Source organism: Callospermophilus lateralis, chromosome 19, assembly GCF_048772815.1.
Source record: "Callospermophilus lateralis isolate mCalLat2 chromosome 19, mCalLat2.hap1, whole genome shotgun sequence".
In the NCBI taxonomy this organism is placed as follows: domain Eukaryota; kingdom Metazoa; phylum Chordata; class Mammalia; order Rodentia; family Sciuridae; genus Callospermophilus; species Callospermophilus lateralis.
Window position 1 is genome coordinate 14,169,719 of NC_135323.1, and position 20,681 is coordinate 14,190,399.

General features: G+C 50.0%; 1 protein-coding gene across 1 annotated transcript; it reads left to right on the plus strand.

The window, feature by feature from the left end:
- Window positions 1-1,978: 1,978 nt before the first annotated feature.
- On the plus strand, window positions 1,979-19,874 carry LOC143384859 (acyl-coenzyme A synthetase ACSM2B, mitochondrial-like). Its single transcript, XM_076840034.2, has 13 exons — window positions 1,979-2,131; window positions 5,274-5,484; window positions 5,672-5,879; window positions 7,285-7,428; window positions 8,778-8,934; window positions 11,485-11,564; window positions 11,765-11,888; window positions 13,034-13,114; window positions 14,237-14,338; window positions 15,631-15,758; window positions 15,878-15,977; window positions 16,390-16,509; window positions 19,770-19,874. The coding sequence occupies exons 1-13, from the start codon at window positions 1,979-1,981 to the stop codon at window positions 19,872-19,874; spliced, it is 1,713 nt and encodes a 570-aa protein (XP_076696149.2).
- Window positions 19,875-20,681: the final 807 nt, after the last annotated feature.

A 20,681-nucleotide genomic window follows, 5' to 3' on the forward strand; every position in this document is an offset into this window, starting at 1 on the left:
CATGGAGAAAGAGCGTCTGCCAGGCCTTAGTGAGGAAGCAACCTGGGAAGAGGAAGGGGTGATAGTAGCATAGCTAATGGGAGGGACTGTGGAGCTGGGAGGAGGGTGGTCAGGTAAGAGCTGGGTGGCCATCAGGAAAGGTGGCCTGTCTGAGAAGTTGAGGACCGAAGGAAGCGCAAGAGCCAGTCATGGAAAGAGAGAAGCACCCGCAGGTACAGAAGCAGTATATATTCCTGCTTAGGACCCAGGTATTAGGGAACCTTAGCCTGTTATTCCTTTAGAAAATAGAAGAGATTGCAAATGTGCCAGAGATTTTGAGTATTCTGGCAGCTGCTGCCTCAACAAACTTGTCTTGGAGTTGAGCCAGTTGACTGTTCTGCTGGCTGGATTTCTGGAATCAAGGGTTGTTAGAATTAAATTCTGCAATATCATCAGGGCACACATGACGGGACTCAAAGGCCAACCAGTTGTGAAACTACTTTCCCTGGGGCCAAAGTATATGGAAACAATAATTACAACAGCTAGACCTTGGGAAGTGATTGTCTTCGGTCCTGGGTAGCAGGTCCACAGTAGTTAAGATATCGGTCAAGTTTCAGTTTCAAGAAATAGATGCTCCTTGTATTAGTCAGCAGGGGATACGCTAACCAACATCCAAATCATCCCGGTAGCTTTTAACCATTCATGTTTTCCCTCTGTGGGTCTGAGGGTTGTGTGTGGCTAGCCCTAACATTCTGGGCCCCAGGATAAAGGGAAAATACCCATCTTGGATATGCAATTCTCATAGAGAGAATAGACCCGCAAGAGTAAGACCAACCCACTCTCATTCCACTGACCAGAGCATACCGCGTGGGAAGGCCAAGGTCCATGGCAGGGGTATACATGGTGTTCTTTCAGATTACACTGGGAAATCACATGGAAGTGAATGAGGAGAGAGAGAGAGAGAGAGAGAGAGAGAGAGAGAGAGAGAGAGAAGGAGAGAGAGAGAGAGAGAGAGAGAGAGAGAGAGAAGGAGAGAGAAGGAGAGAGGGGGAGAGAGAGAGAGAGAGAGAGAGAGAGAGAGAAGGAGAGAGAGAGAGAGAGAGAGAGAGAAGGAGAGAGAGAGAGAGAGAGAGAGAGAAGGAGAGAGAAGGAGAGAGGGGAGAGAGAGAGAGAGAGAGAGAGAGAGAGAGAGAGGAGAGAGAGAGAGAGAGAGAGAGAGAGAGAGAAGGAGAGAGAAGGAGAGAGGGGGAGAGAGAGAGAGAGAGAGAGAGAAGGAGAGAGAGAGAGAGAGAGAAGGAGAGAGAAGGAGAGAGGGGGAGAGAGAGAGAGAGAGGGAGGGAGAGAGAGGGAGAGAGAGAGAGAAGGAGAGAGGGGGAGAGAGAGAGAGAGAGAGAAGGAGAGAGAAGGAGAGAGGGGGAGAGAGAGAGAGAGAGGGAGAGAGAGAGAGAGAGAGAGAAGGAGAGAGAGAGAGAGAGAGAGGGAGAGAGAGAGAGAGAGAGAGAGAGAAGGAGAGAGAAGGAGAGAGGGGGAGAGAGAGAGAGAGAGAGAGAGAGAGGGAGAGAGAGAGAGAGAGAGAGAGAGAGGGAGAGAGAAGGAGAGAGAAGGAGAGGGGGAGAGAGAGAGAGAGAGAGAGAGAGAGAGGGAGAGAGAGAGAGAGAGACAGACAGATAGACATAGATACAGATATAGATATAGTCTCACTACAGGAATCAAATTGCCAGGAACAATAATACAATCTACTACTCCCTGTATTTTAAGCACAAAGGGACTCATTATATGAAATTGGATGTCACAGAATGGTCGGAAATATTGAACAGGTGCCCTCAGAGAATGAGGCATATTAGAAGGACGCTGAAACAGATTCTGAGAGCCAACCCCACTCATGACTACCACAAGTCAACTCCTGGAGAGAGCCCGGTGAGGTTGAGATGATGATTCATAGAGCAATCTTCTAAGGAAAGGCTCAGCCCTGCCTCTCCTTTCCTTCACAGATCCAAACATGCATTGGCTGCAAAAACTTCAGAGACTTTATACCCTTTGGAGTCCTGAGATGTCCAGGTGCACTCTCCACGGTACCGTCAGGCGACTGTCGTCCATACCGTGGGGCCACCAAGATGTGCCAGAGAAGTTTAACTTTGCTGGTATGGAAAAGGTAAGAGAGAGAGAAGAGGCACTGGGGGGCGGTTTGGCTGGCTTCATTGATTCTTCCATCCACTCGATAAATATTTACGGAATGCTTACGTATCAGTCCCGGTAAAGAGCTATGAACAGGATGCTCATCGCCTACAGTGGGAAAATGAGACAGGTCTGGGTCTGGCAGACAGAAAGGCACCGGGAGCCTGGCACAGAATGACGCCATCCGGTAACCCCTGGAAGATGGCGCAGGCTCTGTTTTGACCCCCAAGAGCAAACCAAGAGCAAGTGGGCTGGGGTCACAGAAGAAATGGGTTTGGGTTTGGAAGAGCAAATCTGAGCCAGGTCTTCTCGAAAGCTGGGTCACACGTCTGTCATCAGGGACGTGCAAGGAAGGATGTCCACCAGACAGAGATTTCGAAAGGGCTCCCTCCTGAGACAGCAAAGAGAGTGAGAGTGGTGTACGTTTTCTGAGTTCTCCTGAGCCCCTAGAATGCCAACCCAGTTGGTGCTGGTGCCCCTTCACCTGAAGCCTCGCGCACATGACTGGGGACGGAGGAGTCCACCCAAGGTAGGACAGGCAAAGGCGTAGATCTGCCAGGATGGGCTTTAAACAAGGGCGCTCTCAAAGGTGGCCACCATGGTGACGTTGCCCTGAAGTTCCCATACTGTGACACAACTCCTGGCCCCCCAGGCTGAGGATGAAACCTAGGTTCAGGTGCTCTGGAAAAAAAATAAAAGTTAGGTCCACGTCTTAAAATGAAAAACTTTGAAATAAAATGTCTATCTTCGGATTTCCTTTAAAAGTCATATCTCCTTGGAATACGGAGGAAAGGCCCGACCAGCTCAACTCACAATTCTGAATCCATAAAAGAAACGTCTTAATAAAAATCTGTGCATAAACATCAAAAGAACCTTTCTATCAATAACACCATAAGAAAATGAAAATTAATCCAAACCAGGGGGAAAATGTTCAATTCAAGTGATAGAAAAAAAAAAAAAGAGTTAATATCCCCAATATAGAAGAGTTCCCATAAAACAAGAAAAAAAGAGGCTTCCCCCAAAATAAGAGAACAAAGAATATAAGCAGACAGTTCACGGAAAAATTAACTCAAGTGACTACTCAACATACAGAAAAGAACACCCAACTATCGTTGAGACAATGGCAAGATTTCTTCACTGAGATCATATTTTATTCCTGTCCAGGAGAGAACACATTCTTAGCCCAAAGTCATATCACTCTCGTGGAATTGTGAAATATTTGTGGTTATTCTTTTGCTCTTCAGTTATGACCTGGGAACCCCCTGAGATGACACAAGATTCAGGGGATCTGTGGAGTGAAAAAAATATTTCAAGATAAATATTGGAGAAAATAGAATACTTGTGCCTTGCTGGTGGGAACGTAAAGTGGTGGCGCTATGACGGAAAATAGTATGGTCGTTTCTCAAAATCTGAAAAAAAAAATAGAATTACCATCTAATGCAATCCCACTCCTGACCCCCAAAATAAAACACCATATAGTGCATCCATCGTACCAGTGGGTTTATACTCAAAAGAATCCAAAGGAGTAGGTCAAAGAGATATTCATACAACCAGATTCATAGTCGCTTTGTTCAAAATAGCCAAAAGGTCAGGACAACTCAAATGTCCATTAAAAGATGAATAGATACAAAAGTGCAGACTCTCCATACAATGGAATATGATTTGACCCTAAAAAAGAAGGGAGTTCTGACACTTGCAGCTACAAAGAGGAGCCTGGAGGACCTCATTCTGAGTAAAATAAGCCAGTTACAAAAGGACAAATGGTGTATGATTTGGAAGAGTCAGAGTCATAGAGACAGAAAGTAGATGGGTGGTGACAGAGTCTAAGTGAGTAGGGATGAGGGGTAGTTGTCTGCAGGGTCCAGAGTTTCAGTTTTAGATAATGGAGAGTTTTCTCCAGATGGTGATGGTTGTGCAAGGTGAAAGGACTTAATGTCCCTGGACTATACACCTGGAAATAGCTCAAACAGGGAGAGGAGAGGGAGAGAAAGAGGCTGATCAGAGTAACTAAGTTGCAGTTAGATGGGGTAAGAAGTTCTGGTTTTCTACTGCCCAGTGGTGACCAGAGACAACAAGCAAATACTGGGTATCTTACGAGATTAAGAAAGGATTTCGGATGTTTTCACCATAGAGAAATGATAGACGTTCAAGGAGACAGATAGGCTCACCCTGATTTAAAGGTGTACATGTGTACCGAGCCATCACGGGTGCCCATCAGTAGGCACAACTTTTATGATTTTATGTATCCATTAAAAACAAACATAAATTGAAAAGTAAATGTAAAATTATGCCACTTCTTTCTTTCTTTCCTTTTTCTTGTGTTTTATTTATTTATTTGTTTTCTTTTTTGAGGGGAAATATACTGACTTTTTTATTTCAAAAATCCTAATCATTGGGGCTGGGGCTGGGGCTCAGTGGTAGAGCGCTTGCCTCGAAAGTCTGAGGCACTGGGTCCGATCCTCAGCGCCACCTAAAAATGAATAAATAAAAATCCTAATCATGACGAGATATCATCATGCTGCTCAGAAGAGGTTGCAATTTAGAAATCACGAATGGTTTATATCTGGAACTTTCTATTTCATGTTTCTGGACTGTCGTGGACAGCAGGGGACTCATTCAGCAGACTGCGAAGACTTAAATAAGGAGTGACTACTGAATTAAGAAGCAGAAGAGTGTCATTTTGAAGCGGTCTTGTATTAATTGTACTGTCATATGCTGCCTATGACATTTCAGCCCCTGGCAGACCAATGACACGGTGTGATCCTATAAGATTAAATGGTCTAGTGACGTCATGAGGTTGGGTTGTCTTAGCTTGTCCCACAGTGTGCACGACCCTGAAGCTGCCAAGACACATTTCCCAGAACCCACCCTTGGCTTATTACTGTCACTTCTTAAAAACACATATTTTTTGAATTCTCAGTTTGGGATTGTAACATGGTAAATATTGACAGATCTAACACTAAAAAATAAAAAAGCAACACTTGAAGGTTTTCAAGACCTTTGAAGAGCCTGTGGGGGTCCCGAGAGCTTGCCAGGCCTTGACATAGTGAGCCCAAGACCGGGGGTCTGTCTCTGGGCTGGTCCCCGACCCTGAGTTAGCCGCAGGCTTCTGTCTTCAGGCTGGGAAGAGGCCCCCAGGCCCAGCCCTGTGGTGGGTGAGCGGCGATGGGGACGAGATCAAGTGGGACTTCAGAGAACTGAGTGAAGTCAGCCAGCAGGCCGCCAACGTCCTCTCAGAGGCCTGCCACCTGCAGCGTGGGGACCGTGTGGCCGTGGTGCTGCCCCGAGTGCCTGAGTGGTGGCTGGTGACCCTGGGCTGCTTCCGAGCAGGTTGGTAACGGGCCACGCGGGCGGGCAGCCGCCTCTTTCCCGGGGCAGAGACACACAGCTGCCTCTGCCCAGAGCAGCCCTCCGGGAAGTGTGCCTCCCGCTCTCCCCCTGGGCCCCCGTTCCTCAGCGGCTGGCCACCGTCCCCGCCCTTCCTCCCAGCTCTGTCGGACCCATTTGGCTTCTCCAGGCCTCGTCTTCATGCCTGGGACCGTCCAGATGAAGTCCAAAGACATACTCTACAGGCTGCAGGCGTCCAAGGCCAGGGCCATCGTGGCTGGGGACGAGGTGGCCCATGAAGTGGACACAGTGGCATCCGACTGCCCTTCCCTGAGAATCAAGCTACTGGTGTCTGAGAAAAGCCGGGACGGGTGGCTGGACTTCAGGACCCTGATGCGGTGAGTCTCGCTCGGCACGTCTGGGCCTGGCTGCTCACCGAAAGTGGGAACGGAGCCAAACACTCGCAGGCAGGTGCTGTATTGGGGTGGGGGCGCTCAGGAAGCAGAGTGGGGGCCTTGGGAGAGAAGAGGAAGGTCATTTCAAGGGCTAAGTGGAGCTTTGTTTGGGGCCCTTCTGAGGAAAACACAGGAAACTTCCAGGATTTTCCAAGAAAGAACTGGTAAGAGCTGTCCCCTGACTCCCACGGGTTCAGGGCTGTCCCGGGGCGTTAACAACCCCACGATTCTGGCTGTACACTGACATGAAGAGCAGGCTCAGAGTCCCAAACCACAGTGGCAACAGATGATCCCTGGGGCGTAAAGTGAGTCACCGGAAGCCAAGGAGGCAGAGACTCATCCAGAGTTACTCACGGCAACCGTGGCTCAAACCCGCGTGAGGCCAACAGTATGGGAGGTCAAGTCTAAGAGGTGGCCGATGTACTGAGTCTCTAGCACCCTCTCACCTCTGATCCCTGAGCAAGGCTTTCCAGGGGTCCTTCCAAAGACTCACCAATGAATGTGTTTCCCTGACACATGTCTGAAATCCCTCCACGAGGGACATTTTCCTTTCTAATGTCATGGTCTTTAAGGTAACTGTCAGAAATAAAGTGACATCAGCTTCAAAAATCAGGGTGCTGGGGGAGATGTCTGAGAGATGTGTAGGGGATTTCAGGAATAAAAGAGGACATCAAGAAAGCATTGAGGAAAAAAAAGAAAGAAAGAAAGAAAGAAAGCACTGGGGCCCGGATGCGGTGGCACATGCTTATAATCCCAGTGGCTCGGGAGGCTGAGGCATGAAGATCACAAGTTCAAAGCCAGCCTCAGCAAAAGTAAGGCACTGAGCAACTCAGTGAGACCCTGTCTCTAAATAAAATATGAAGTAGGGCTGGGGATGGGGCTCAGTGGTCCAGTGCCCCTGAGTTCAATCCCTGGTATCCCCAACCCCCCCAAAAAAGAAAGCATTGGGAGCACCCACTGCCCCGCTCCTGTGCACCACAATCAGATTAATATTTATTAAGTTTCTACTAAGCACAATGAATACCGCCTTTGTGGTAGAGGTCATTTTCTCAGTGACTCTATGAGACAAGTTGTACTGATCCCCTTTCACAGGTATGGAAAGTGAGACTTGAAGAGGTTCAATGACTAGTACAAACTGACGCAGTTAACCAAGTGCCAAACCTGAGTGGTTTTCACTCCCAATCTGACTAACTCAGAATCCCATGATCCTGACTACTCAATGACCACCCCCTTCTGAAGTGGATCAAGGGGCTTACCCTCAGCCTGGGAGCTGGTGGGCAAAATGAGTCACTGTGACATCTGGTGTCCAGGCGAGATGTGAGAAGGTGACAGTTTGTGTCTCCATCAGAGAGGCACCCACCACTCATCGCTGTGTGGAGACCAGAAGCCAAGAAGCAGCTGCCATTTACTTCACTAGTGGAACCAGTGGCCCTCCCAAGATGGCGGAACACTCCCACTCCAGCCTGGGCATCAAGGCCCAGATGGACGCTGGGTAAGCCACGCCCCTCCCCTCCCAGAGAGCCAGGGACCAGACATATAGGCTTTCCTGAGGGTAGATCTGACCCTTCTTGGGAGTTTCTGAGGAAGACAACTGGGGAGGGGGTCTTAAGAAGCAAGGTTTCCCATACCGGGAATCCAGCGCTCTTCAAGGTGATGTCTCCATTACAGGTAATTCCAAATCTCAAAACCTCTTCCAGGTTTTGAACCAGGTGGCTAGTAGGGTAAACGCTGAGCAGTAAAGTTCATGTGCATTTTTCCCAGAACAGTCTCTGTCTTGTCTTGTGGGGTGCTGCCAGTTGACTTTGATGGCACCTGTATTCCAAGAGGACATTTTTGTTAATAGCAAATTGCTTTGCAAATTTATTAAAGTGGAAGGTGGAGTTGGATGAGTTAAATGAGCTGAGATCTCAGAATTTTTGGATCCCAGACCACATAATTCAGAAATGTATTCCATTCCTGCATCAGCCTGATCTGTGAAATCAGGAAACACTATGGCAAGGTCTTCATGCAATTATAAGAAGGAATCTTCTGACATCTTTGGGATCCGGCCTGTTATGTGAATTTTATTATGTTAATAGAGTTGTTAGAGTGGAAAAATATTTTCAGGGAAAAAAAACCTGTAAAAACTTTATTGTCCTACTTACGAGCCCATTGTATCAGCAAATGTAATTAATTATACAAATTATTTAATAGCTGAGCTGTAGGGAAATGCTATTTTTAAACAATGAAGGATACATTATTTAAATATAGGTGATATATTCATCCCCCCCTCCAACTTTGGTCCTAATAGGCCTAATTTCCTATGGAGCTGAAAATATTAATCTGCAAGAAAGGGCACCTACTGTGGTGACCATCAGCCTCAGGGAGGTGGTTCTGACGTCTTCCTGTCCAGTCTAAATGATTCTCGCTTTAAGACAGGGTTGATACCTCTCACTGTGAGCTGAAGAGATAAAGGGAACTAGTGTTACCTGTTCATAATGCTCAGTCAAACTTGAACTGGACCAGGCCCTTGTGAGACTATTACTTAGATGACTCTTGTTAGCACGCTAATCCTGGGTGGTTACCACATGTGACGCTGTACTAAGTTCTGAGGATAAAAGGAGAACACATAAGACCCAAGTGTCTATTCAGTCGTATCTGCTGGGGTCACATTTAGAATACCCGATCCCTCTTGACAGACTGTGCAGAAAAACAACTTTCCTGCCCTCTCCCTGCTTACAATGTACGCACGTTCCTATAAACATACGGGCAGACACGCACACACCTGTGCACACACACCCTGTGTTGCACACGCCCCAACGTGCTCTCTCCCAGATGGATGTGTGCTTTCTCTGTGCCCAGCACCTGGACAGGCATGCGAGCTTCGGACATCATATGGACCATATCAGACCCGGGTTGGATCCTGAACATTTTGACCTCAGTTCTGGAACCTTGGACATTGGGAGCTTGCATATTTATCCATCTTTTGCCCAAGTTTGACCCCCAGACCATTCTGAAGGTAAGAGAAGACCCACTTTGCATTGATTGGTCAGGATGAACCCAGAGTTTGCATGCGCCCATTTAGGGCAGTGGATCTCCATTCATATCATTTTTGCTAGAGCCCAGCCCACGTGAGCGGGCTTGGTGAGCAAGGTAGAAATGGTCCCTGACCCGAGTGGTCCCAGGTGTTCAACTTGAAAATGATTTACCCACGTTCGACGGTGTCTTAGTCAACTTGGGCTGCTACGATAAAACTACCCCAGAGTGACTAAGACACCACTTTTTTTCTCACGGTTCTGGAGGCTGGAAATCCGAGATCATTGTAACAGCATGGTTGGTTTCTGGGTGAGGGTCCTCTTTCTGGCTTGCAAATGAGTGCCTTCTTGAGAAAGGGAATCTCTTCCTCTTCTTACAAGAGCACTAATGCATCTTTGGGGAACTCCCCTCATTACCTGATGTAATAACCTCCCACCTTCAAATACCATCACATGAAAGGTTGGGGCTCCATCTTATGCATATGGAACATTCCATTCATCTCAGACGCCCAGGTAACCACCACCAAATCCAGACAGGAAACATCTCCATCCGTGCAGAAGGCGCACACACCCTTTCCTGACCACATCCTCACCCCAGATGTTCCTCATTCTTTTGACTTCTACCCCCACAAATTAATTTGGCCCCTTCTTGTACTTTGTATAAGTGGACTCATACAACACGTAATCTTTTGAGTTAGATTTTTTTTTTCACTCAACCTGTTCTCTGGGAGATTTGTGCACACTGTTGCATGTGTCAGAAGTTTGTTCTTCTAAACTACTGTATAGTATTCCATTCTGTGAATCAGTCCCAAGTTTCTTCTCCATGTTTTATGGATGGACATTTGAATTAGATCTACTTTGGGGGTATTATCTAAGAGGAATTCTGAAGAACAAATTGGATTTTTTTTCCCTATAGAACATGATTGGGAGATCATTAAGTAAAATCCACAAACTATAACTATTTGTTAACATGTGGCCATAAGCAGTAAAAGTGGCCTCATTTTGCTTGCAATGCTATAATGAATTTGAACTGTGCTTATGCTGTGGGAGCTGGATCATTGCCTTCTTGGGCCTGCAGATCTCTGTAGCAGTTCATGGGTAACCCAGACATTCATCTGGCTTCCACCAAGGATTTCAGAAACAAACTAAGGGACAAAGGACACCTTCAGAAGTCAAAAAGTCAGAGGTGGTCTGGATTATCTCTGGAGATTCTCTTCGAATGACACCATCATTCTGTCTTCAACAGATTACTTTTCCGATACTTTCCCAAAACAGATTATTCTATTCTGAACTGGCTCTTGCTAAATTCTGCAAACAAAACACAAAGTAAAGCAAAACTGGACAACAGATGTATCTTTATAAAATCCACTTGGAAAACATACGTTGGTGGAATTGAGCAAATTCACAAAGGAGAGGTGAGAAGCTGTTCAGCAAATAAGTAGGTCAATGCAAGTTGAGCTTCCTGCGCGGCAGGAACGTAAGGTGATTTTTGTAGCTTACACTAGTTCATCGAGAGCCCCTGAGTGAACTGATCACGTGATGCTCTCGCGTTAGTATTTTTTTTTTTTTTTCCTAGACATTTTGCTTAAACTGCTCTTCAATTCTGGACAATCCTTCTCCTGGACTGAAGCTGATATTACGTAACAGTTGAAAAGTACTTGGGGCAGATACTTGAGCTACCCACTTGATGGCTGTGACCTTGGAAAACTTACTTAACCCTGAGTCATAGTTTTCACCTCCATAAGATGGGGATGACGGTACAGAGTTCCCGAGGTTCGTGGGAGAATTAAACAAGATAGCACAGGGCAATACCAGGTCTTTTTTGCAACATTTCTTTTGAAATGTCTACAGATGCTGTTAACTTTTCCAAGCACTTAAAAAAAAAAAAAAAAACTCAATTATCCCCCAAAAAGATTTTCAGGAAAATAGGTTGGAAATAATTTATTTAAAAGCTGGTTCCATCTGGGCACAGTGGCACACACATGTAATCCCAGAGGCTCGGGAGGCTGAGGCAGGAGGATCGGGAGTTCAAAGCCAGCCTCAGTCAAAGCAAGGCACTAGGCAACTCAGGGAGACCCTGTCTCTAAATAAAATACAAAATAGGGCTGGGGATGTGGCTCAGTGGTCGAGTGCCCCTGGGTTCAATCCCGGTACCCCTCCCCCCCAAAAAAAGCTGGTTCCAGAAGGTTAAGAGACTTAACTAAGGTCACACAGCTGAGCTGCTATCTTTCCACGATGCCCGGGGATTTAGACACTACTAAGTGGTGTGTTGGTTCGGGTAAGTCTTAAATGGCCAGGAACAGGCAGCCAGTATTCCAAATGGGTCCCAGACGGTTTTGCGATGACGGCAGTTTTTCAGTTTCTGTGTGTCTTGATGCATGAGAATTGTGAGGCTCATTTAGTCTGAAACGACCAACAAGCTGAGGTTTCCAGCTAGACCACTGGGACTCCAAGCCCCGGGGCGGTGACCTCTGTGCATGTTGGAAAGTTTGGCGTGTGACCTGCTGAGTGTCCAGCTGTCTGTCTCCCCTCAGGTGCTGTCCAGCTACCCCATCAACAACCTGGCGGCTGCCCCCCTCGTTTACCGGATGTTGCTCCAACAGGGTCTTTCCAGGTGATGGGGCTTTGGGGAGCTTGCTAGGAGCCTGTAGGTACATGGACATGCAAAAGTCTGTCCACCTGACCCTCTAAACACGGGTCGTCCCATGAAACCAGCCCCAGAGCTTCAGAGCACCCAGACCCCAGCTCTGGGTGGTCCAGGGGGACTTTGGTTCCCACTGGGCTGAGGGACCTTTACCTCTCTCTCTTCTTCAGACACAAGTTCCCACACCTACAGAACTGCTTTACTGGAGGGGAGAGCCTGCTTCCGGACACTCTGGAGAACTGGAGGGCCCAGACAGGGCTGGACATCTGGGAATTCTACGGCCAGACAGAAACGGTACCCGCTCTCGGGGGAATCGTGAGCTGGTGCACCTGGTGGGCTTTGATGATAAACATATTAGCCACCCTTTAGCATTCACTTATCTGAAAAAAAAAAATGTATTGAGCATCTGCTATGGGAACAAAACAGGTAAACGCCTGCTCTCATAGAGATTGCATTCTAGTGCGGGAGAGAGAGAATAAATGAATAGATGCCGCGGTAGCTGGTCAGAGAGAGAGCTATGGAACAGCACAGTGAAGTAGGTGACATAGAAAATAAAGCAGGTGAACTAGACAGAAGGGCTAGGGTCCGAGTCCATTTTTCCGTTACTATAACAGAATCCTTGAGACTGGGTAATTTATTTAAAAAAAAAAAAAAAGTGATTCATGCTGGCTTACGGTTCTGGAGGCTGGGAAGTTCAAGATTGGGTGGCTGCATCCGACCATCTTCTAGAAAGGGCCTCGGGCTCCTTCAACTCAACCTGTCAGGCACTGTGGCAAGCTGCTTCTGTCTGAGTGAGGGGCTGGGAGAAGCCACCAGGAAGGCCCAACCTCCCCTGCTGGGAGATCTTCTTGGAATTCTTTCTCCTCCTGCAGGGGGGCCGTGGCAGAGCTGGGATTGGGATGTAGGACAATCAGGAAGAACTTAGCAAGCTCTTGTGAGGAGCAGCCTGGCCAGAGCTTCCAGCCACCCTGGGAGGGCCCTATAGGGAAAGCTTTGGGGACATGGGCACCTCCATTGTAAGGGCCCCCTCTCAGGGTTCAAGCAGAACCGGTCCTATCATAGGAAGTCATCCAACAAGCATCTTTTAGGCCTGCTCAGACCGCAGGTTGGTAACTTCATAAGTTGCCGAGGGCCTGGCTAAGTCGCTGAGGCCGGCTTTGAACTCGCGATCCTCCTGCCTCAGCCTCCCGAGCCGCTGGGATGCCTGGCCCATCGGATATTTTTATGATGTGGTTGTTAGTTTCTCTTGCCTGGGAGGTCACCACCGGGGAGGCTGCTTTCTGAGCAGGATTGAGGTTCCAAGAAAGGGGAGAGAGAGTTGGGGGATGGGAAGGGCGGGCGCCAGGAACAGGTGGCGGAATCGCTCTCTCTCTCTCTCCCCGGCCTCTTTCTTTTTCTGTGCTCCTGGGGGCTGCTCCTGAGTCTGTTGCTCTTCACAGGGACTCACCTGCAGAGTTTCCAAGACCATGAAAATCAAGCCGGGTCGCCTGGGGACGGCCTTACCCCATTACGACGTGCAGGTCTGCTGGGGCCGCTGAGGAGGGAGACACAGAAAGCATAAACCTATTAAGTCGTTTATTTATTAGATTTTTCATTGAGTCAAAAATAATTGAGAATAAAAGATATTAAAATAATATGGAGCCGGAGGCGAAGAGGGGAGGAGGGAGGGAGGAAGACAGGGAGGGAGAAGAAGGGAAGGTAGATTTATCTTCCTACCATACACAGAGAACAGCTTGGTGCAGCTAACAAATTGGCTAGATAAGTACATGTGTTCTAAAAACAGAAATAAGGGTGAATTTTTATTGGTTTGATTTGGGGGTTTTTTGTTTCGCTTTTGGTGGCAGGGATTGAACCCAGGCATTTAACCACTAAGCCCCGACCCCAGCCCTTTTTATATCTTATTTAGAGACGGGTTCTTGCTAAGTTGCTTAGGGCCTCGCTAAGTGGCTGAGGCTGGCTTTGAACTTGCAATCCTCCTGCCTCAGCCTCCTGAGCTGCTGAGTTACAGGCGTGAGCCACCGCGCCCGACTGTGTGTAACCATCTCTCTAGGTGAATGGGTGCCAATGTACATCATGAATTTTAATAACTCAGTAATAGATAGGTCATCGGTCAGCCCAAAGGGTGATACCCAGATTTTGACTAGTCAAACCGAGACCTTACTGAGTGGGTGGTAGCTAAAGTTTGGCCCCCTTCCCTTCTTTATTTCTTGGGGCTGAACTGCAAGAGCTAGAATTCGCGTTTGTGGACCCGTGGGTAGTGCCCCGCCGTGTGCCTCTAAAGTGCAGCTATTAATACTCTGTTCAGAATCCTGTGTCCTTGCCCGTCGCCCCACTCTCCATGAGAACCACTGACTGAGCTGCTTTCTCAGTGTCCGGTTTCATCTGGACAAAAGCCCTGACCTGGGCTGTCCGTGTGCGTTACACAGGAAACCTCCAGGCCTAGCGCTCTGAGAGTCAACTACTACTAAGGCAGCGGAGGGGGGAATTTGAGACTCTCTTTGTCCATTTCCAAGGTGGCCTCACACACCATGGGAGATTTTTTATGTCCCTGGGCCTCTACAGACTCCTCCAGAGCAGGTCTCTGTCTGACCTACTCACGCGGCCACACGGGTCACCTCCTTCCAATGGGCTTCCTCCTCCAGGTCATCGATGAGGAGGGCCACGTGCTGCCTCCCGGTCAAGAGGGAGACATGGCCATCAGGGTGAGGCCCACCAAGCCCATAGGCATCTTCCTGGGCTATGTGGTAAGGACCGGTCCCCGTCCTCCTCTCTCCAGTGGGAATGCGGGGCACCAGGGGACAAAGGGGACCTCCAGTTATGAACCTCTCAAGAGGCATCGGCAAGATGCCAGTGTCCAAAGACGGGTGCTCCGCCAAGCGGAAGGGCTGCCCCTTCTCCCCCAAAACCTCAGCCGGCCTCTGAGTTCTGGGTCTCAGGCCTGCCCTGCACCCTGCCCCCGCACCTTCCGGAGGTCCGAAGCTTGGAGAGCCTCACCTTCCGAGCCTACCTGCACCTTCCGAGCCTCAGGCCCCGGAAGGTGCAGGTAGAGAGGGTCGTTGAGTCCAGGCGGCTCACCTGCTGAGGACGGTGACGCCAGAGATTACCAGAGTCACTTACGCCTGGGCTACTGGGAAGCAGGCAGGGAGGACTCTGCACGCGCACCCTGGCCCCCAGGCTGGTTGATTAACAAGTGCCCCCTTTGATTGAGCTGGTACGACAAGGTAAGCGCTGTCCTAAAGCACGTCACCTACATTCGTCCTTCAATCCTCCTGGACACCCCACGGGCGCTCTGGATCCAGCTTGCTGAATTCAGGACCCTGCTTCCCCGTTCACTGGGTGATCTCGGGCAAGGCCCTGGGCTCCCCTGACTCGGTTTCCCTGTGACATGAGGAAGGAAGCTAAGCTAGTAGTGCAGAAATCTGGCTTCGGGTCTCAGCTCTATCACCTAGAAGGGCTGTTGAGCCTCAGACAATCCTCTTGACCCCTCTGACTCTTCAGTGCCCTTACATTCCCCAGGCTAAGGCTCCTCTGTGAGACTGTCTAACCCAGTAACTGAACACCCAATTTGAAGCCCACACCCTGCCCCCAGCTGAGCAAGACAGGGAGGTGCATGGACCAGAGGAAGCCGGAGCCTCAGCTGCCTAGAGGGGCCCCGCACATTGGAGGGAACCAGGAAAAGGACAGAATCGACCAGAAACTCTAGGACAGTGTCAGGGAGTGAGCAGAGTTGAGGCTGTCCGGAAGGGAGGCTGAAATCAAGGGGGAGAAATCCCCTAGTGTACAGATGGAAGAGTGCATCAGTATTATCCATCAGACCAGACCCAGGGAAATAAGTGAGAGACCCTAGCTGGATGAACTGAAATAAAGGAGGAAAATTCAGTTGGATCAGGGATCCAGGGTGGGTGGGTTCAAGGCAGGTCCACCCTGAGTAGTTGTTCAGGTTGCCAACTGCTCAACCGGCACATCTGCTCATGGTAGCCCCGGGACAGGGACTTAGACTTGGCAGGTACAACGACTTGCTTTTTGTGGTCCCCAGGACAATCTCCAGAAGACCGCAGCCAATATTCGCGGGGACTTTTGGCTTCTGGGGGACCGAGGAATCAAGGATGAAGATGGGTATTTCCAGTTCGTGGGGCGGGCAGACGATATCATTAATTCCGGCGGGTGAGCTTGGCTTCTGGGCTGGGAAGGGCATTCTGGACCTTTGTTCTGGCGGGTTCTGTACTTTGTGGATGACCTCGAGGCTGAGTCCAGTGTTCACTGAAGGACTGGTCCTTCCGCAGGTACCGGATTGGGCCCTCCGAGGTGGAGAACGCCCTGCTGGAGCACCCCGCGGTGGTTGAGTCGGCTGTAATCAGCAGTCCAGATCCCGACCGAGGAGAGGTGATGGGGTGTGCACAGCCTAGGCCCGCACCTTGGCTGTGTGACCTTGGGCAAGCTACTTAGCCTCTCTGTTCTTCAGCTAGCTCCTCTGTAAGATGAGGGGCTGCTGCGAGGACTGTGTATGTTGATATTTGTAAAGTGCTGGGACAAGGTCCTCCTAGGCAGACTCTTAATGTGGGAAGACAAGGAATTTCCTCCTGCTGTTTGGCATTTGAATCAGAACCTGATTCCTGACCAAGAGAACAGAGGAGGATTTGGAGCCAGTGGTTCCCGGTGGGACTCTGAGAATAAAGAAGGACCCTGCCAAATATGGGGAGGTGCCATTGAGGGGCCACCCAGGTGGCGGCTGCGGGGCCTGGCAGGATCCCAGGGGACGACGGGCCCTACGCCCTTCTCTGTCTCCTGGCCGTAGGTGGTGAAGGCATTTGTGGTCCTGGCCCCCGAGTTCCGGTCCCAGGACCGGGACCAGCTCACCCAGGAGCTGCAGCAGCACGTGAAGTCGGTGACGGCCCCGTACAAGTACCCGAGGAAGGTGAGCCTTCCCACTCCCGGGGAAGGAGGCCGAGAACGAGGCCTCTCGGTCCAAAATCCCTCCCTGGTTGTGACCAGGAAAGCCGCCCAAGAGAACCCAGCAACCATCAGCTGAGGGCTGGAAACCAGACTCAGGCTTTGACCAGCTCCCGATGGGAAAAAATATGTCAGACGTTCTCATGCAAACGTGCCAGCCACCCCCGGCCTGTCCCCCACCGTCCCTGCCGGGGGTCTTGCTGGGACATCCGGGGCTCTACAACTCTCAGCTGGTGGCAGAGAGTTGAGTTTTCATTCCTGGCTCACGCGAGAGGACGGTCCAGGAGAGGGTGTCCCATCCCGGCTGATCCCCGGCGTCCGGGCAAGGCGGTCAGGGCTGTCTCTCGCACACCTCGACCCTCCTTCTCTATTAGCCTCATTTCTTGACTCCTTCTCCCTTTGTGGCTCCAAGAAGCTCCAAAGACACACCCATTCTTAGCAGCTTAGCAAACCCCAGGGGGAAGAGAGCAGGGATGTCCCCACAGGCCCCAGCGGAGGCCCAGGGCTGACGCTTGTAGGAGAACTGGGTCCTGGAACCAGGCGATGGATCCTCTGATCGGCCAGCTCTGGGTCATGTGGTCCCCCGAGGGTAAGATGTCCTGTACCCGTCTCCGGCTGATCTCTGGGGAGGGAACTGGGGTACCGATGTCAGCGTGGCAAGAGAAGCCGGTTCGCGGGTTTGGGTACGAGGTAAGGGCTGGTTCCAGGGAAAGGAAACAAAGGTTTTTTGAATCTGGAGCAGAAGGTGACCCGATGCCCACCTCCTCAGCACACGCTCCTTGACATGGGGGTTTCCTGAGAAGCAGACCCCGGGGCTGCTCTGGGATCCCGTCTCGGGAGGACCCCGGCCAGCCCCACCGGAGGGCCTGAGGTTAGGACGAGCTTTCAGAATGATCCGGGGTCAGGCCCCATCACTTTACAGACCCCTGCAGATCAGGGCTGGGTGCAGGCTGCCCCTGAGCCTGGGCAGGACAGCTGTCCTTAGCTGGGACCGTCCTCCAAGGGGGCCGCAGCGGCGGTAAGTCCTTCATCCCCGAAGGGGACCTCGCTGCCCATCAGACCCCCCCTGCGGGGTCTCCACCTCAGCTCAGAGCGAGGCAGCCTCTCGGTCTCAGGAACAGGCCTTGGGTCCAAATTCCAGCTCCCCCTACTTGCCCCGTGACCTCTCCGTTCACTTACATTTAAAATGGGGCTGATGGTTATCCGCCACAGGTTGTCGGGATGAGTCAACCTCTATAGGACATTAAGCACTTGGAAGAATGACTGGCGCCTAAGAAGCATTTCCTGAGTCGGGTTATTTTTTTGTTTGCAGGGGGCAGGGGGCAGGGGGCAGGGATATTTTACCACTGAGCTACATCCCCCAGCCCTTTTGTTGTTGTGGTTCTGTTTTGTTTATTTTTTGAGACAGGGTCTTCCTAAGTTGCTTAGGCCCTGGCTACGTTGCCGAGGCTGGCCTCAAACTTGCTATCCTCCTGTTTCAGCCTCCCAAGTCCCTGGGATTCCAGGCATGGGCCACCACCACACCCAGTACTTTTAAAGGAGGCTAGAAACCAAAACACACCAAACGTAGTTATGAATTCTGAACTGTAATAGAATGTTCTGGAAGATCTAGTAGAAGGGCCCTATCCCACAGTTTGCAGCATATTACTTAAGTGTCCTCCCCCACCCCATGGAGCCCTTCCCTCCGTCTTTCCTCTAGAATTCCCAAGGCAGCAGGTTTTCTTGACCAGCCGTGCCAAAGACAGTGCTACCTAGCATCAACCCACATGTCCGCTCTGACTTACTTCCCGTCTCTGTCTACCCCTCGGGGGCCCAAGGGTCCATAGTTTAGGCCGCATTGTCTTTGTTGAAGCTCCTGACTTTGCCTCTGAATACCAAAGTGACCTCAGACAGGACAGTTCTGCCCCCTCATCTGCAGGGGATGGGCTCTAAGAAACCAGGTAGCACCAACCCGACAGGTAGACTACGGGTTTTTTTTTCCTATACATATCTACTTATCATAAAGAAAAACTTAAAATTCGGGCACAATAAGAAATTTAACCATAACAATAATAAATCAATTATAACAATTTACTGAAACAAAGACTATTTAAATGCATGAATGGTTGATTTCCAGAATTTTCCATTTGATCTTTTCGGATCACGGTTGACCACAGGTAACCGAATCCGTGGAAATCCAAATCGTGGATAAGGAGGGACTGGAGGAGTAGGTGTGGCTGTGTTTTATTTAGGGACAGGACAGGACTGGATTTTGCCCCAAGCCTTCGTTTCTGACCTCTGACCCTGGGGTCTGAACAAACTCCTTTCTCCTCAGTCGGTGCTGCCTGTGGAAGAAATCTCACATCCACTGCCAAGATACTCTCTCTCTGTCGGGATGCCTGTGGTCATTATTTTCATTGAGCTTTGAAACGTCTGACCCCCAGACCAGGGCCGTGGTCAGCTGAGCCCTAAAACTGGAAGTCTCTGTGCTTTATCTTCATCTGTATCTTAGTACGCAGGGATATCAGACATGGAGGGTTCTCACCTTCCAACGTTGCCTTTAACAGGTGAAGATAGTGAAATTGGAGAAAAGCAGATCAGTAGGAAACCATGTGAGAAATTAAATGAAAAACCAGGTGTTGGCCGAGTGCGGTGGTGCACGCCTTTAATCCCAGCAGCTCAGGAGGCTGAGGCAGGAGGATTTCGAGTTCAAACCCAGCCTCAGCAACTTAGCGAGGCCCTGAGCAACTCAGCGAGACCCTGTTTCTAATAAAATATTTGGGAATGGCTGGGGATGTGGCTTGGGGGCTAAGCACCCCTGGATTCAATCCCTGGTTCTAAAAACAAAAACAAACAACAACAAAAAACAAAACAAAACAGGTGTTCTGACTTCAGCCATCTGCTCTTCCTCGTCCAGATTAGTAACAGCTGACATCTCTGAGCGCTGGCCTCTGTGCCAAACCCAGTTCCTTCTCTTGCTTCTCCTCTGACTGACAGTTGGTTGGAGACCAGAGTTCTAGACTTTTCTGCCCTGTTCTAGCCACCCTCTCCTTGCCCATGGCACTTTCTGAAACTTCCTGTTGCACATAGAGATTTTTCTGGAAATTTCCCAGGTTCTGTCCTCACTCACCCGGAGCCTCCAGCCTCCCGGAGCCTCCAGCCTCAGGATTCCCCGTTACAGAAACTCCTCTGAAAAATCCAGCCCCTCTGTGTCCTGACCCACCCGGGTCTCTTTTTCCCCCACAGCTGGAGTTTGTCCTGGACCTGCCCAAGACCATCTCAGGGAAAATTGAACGAGCAAAGCTTCGAGCCAGAGAGTGGAAGACGTCTGAGCAAGCCCGGGCCCAGTGAGACCCCCACCACCACCGGGGTCACTCACTGGGGTGTTACAACAACCCCGTTTTTCAGTACCAGTGTCTGTGTAGCTTTCCATTACTATAACAAAGTACCTGAGAAAAATCAACTTATAAAGATAAAATGTTTATTTTGGCTGATCGTTTTAAGAAGGTCCTCTCCCCTTTCCCTTCCCTCGGGGGCTTCAGTCTCCCTGTGAGGATTTTCGGGTTTTTTTCCTTGGTTATTAGTATTGCCTTGTTAGATGCTGAAAGAAGAAAGAGAAAAGGGATGAGAGGGGGAAGTGAGAGGGTAGCAGGAGAAGGAAATTGAAATGTCATGGAACGACTCACCAGCAAGGGAAAGCAATTGGGAAATAAGTCCATGAAATAAATTCTGGCACTTGCCATGAGCCAGTCGCAGTGTGAGACACTTCATCCACCCCTTGGCTTCATCCCTGATCACAGCCTGGGTGACCGTGGAGGAGCCAGTCCCCACGCCCCATGATTCTGATATCATCTGGTCTTCCTAGAATCAAATAACAAAATCATGTTTAAATCAAGACCCTGAGGACGGTTTGGGGGGGCGACAAAGAATGAGAGGGATGTCTCCAGCCCCTCGTGGGGTAGGGAACCCCCGGAGGTGGACAGCAGGTGGCGCTGTTGAAGAACGGACCCCCAGGCTCAGCTGCTGACCCCCTGGGGTCCAGGAGGGGCCGGAGAGAGGACTCTGAGGTCCTCACCCACAATCTGGACCTGGAGGGGAGCCTTGCTGCAGGCTGGAGTAAGGGGCAGTGGGCTCTGGCTTCTCTTGGGAACACTCAGC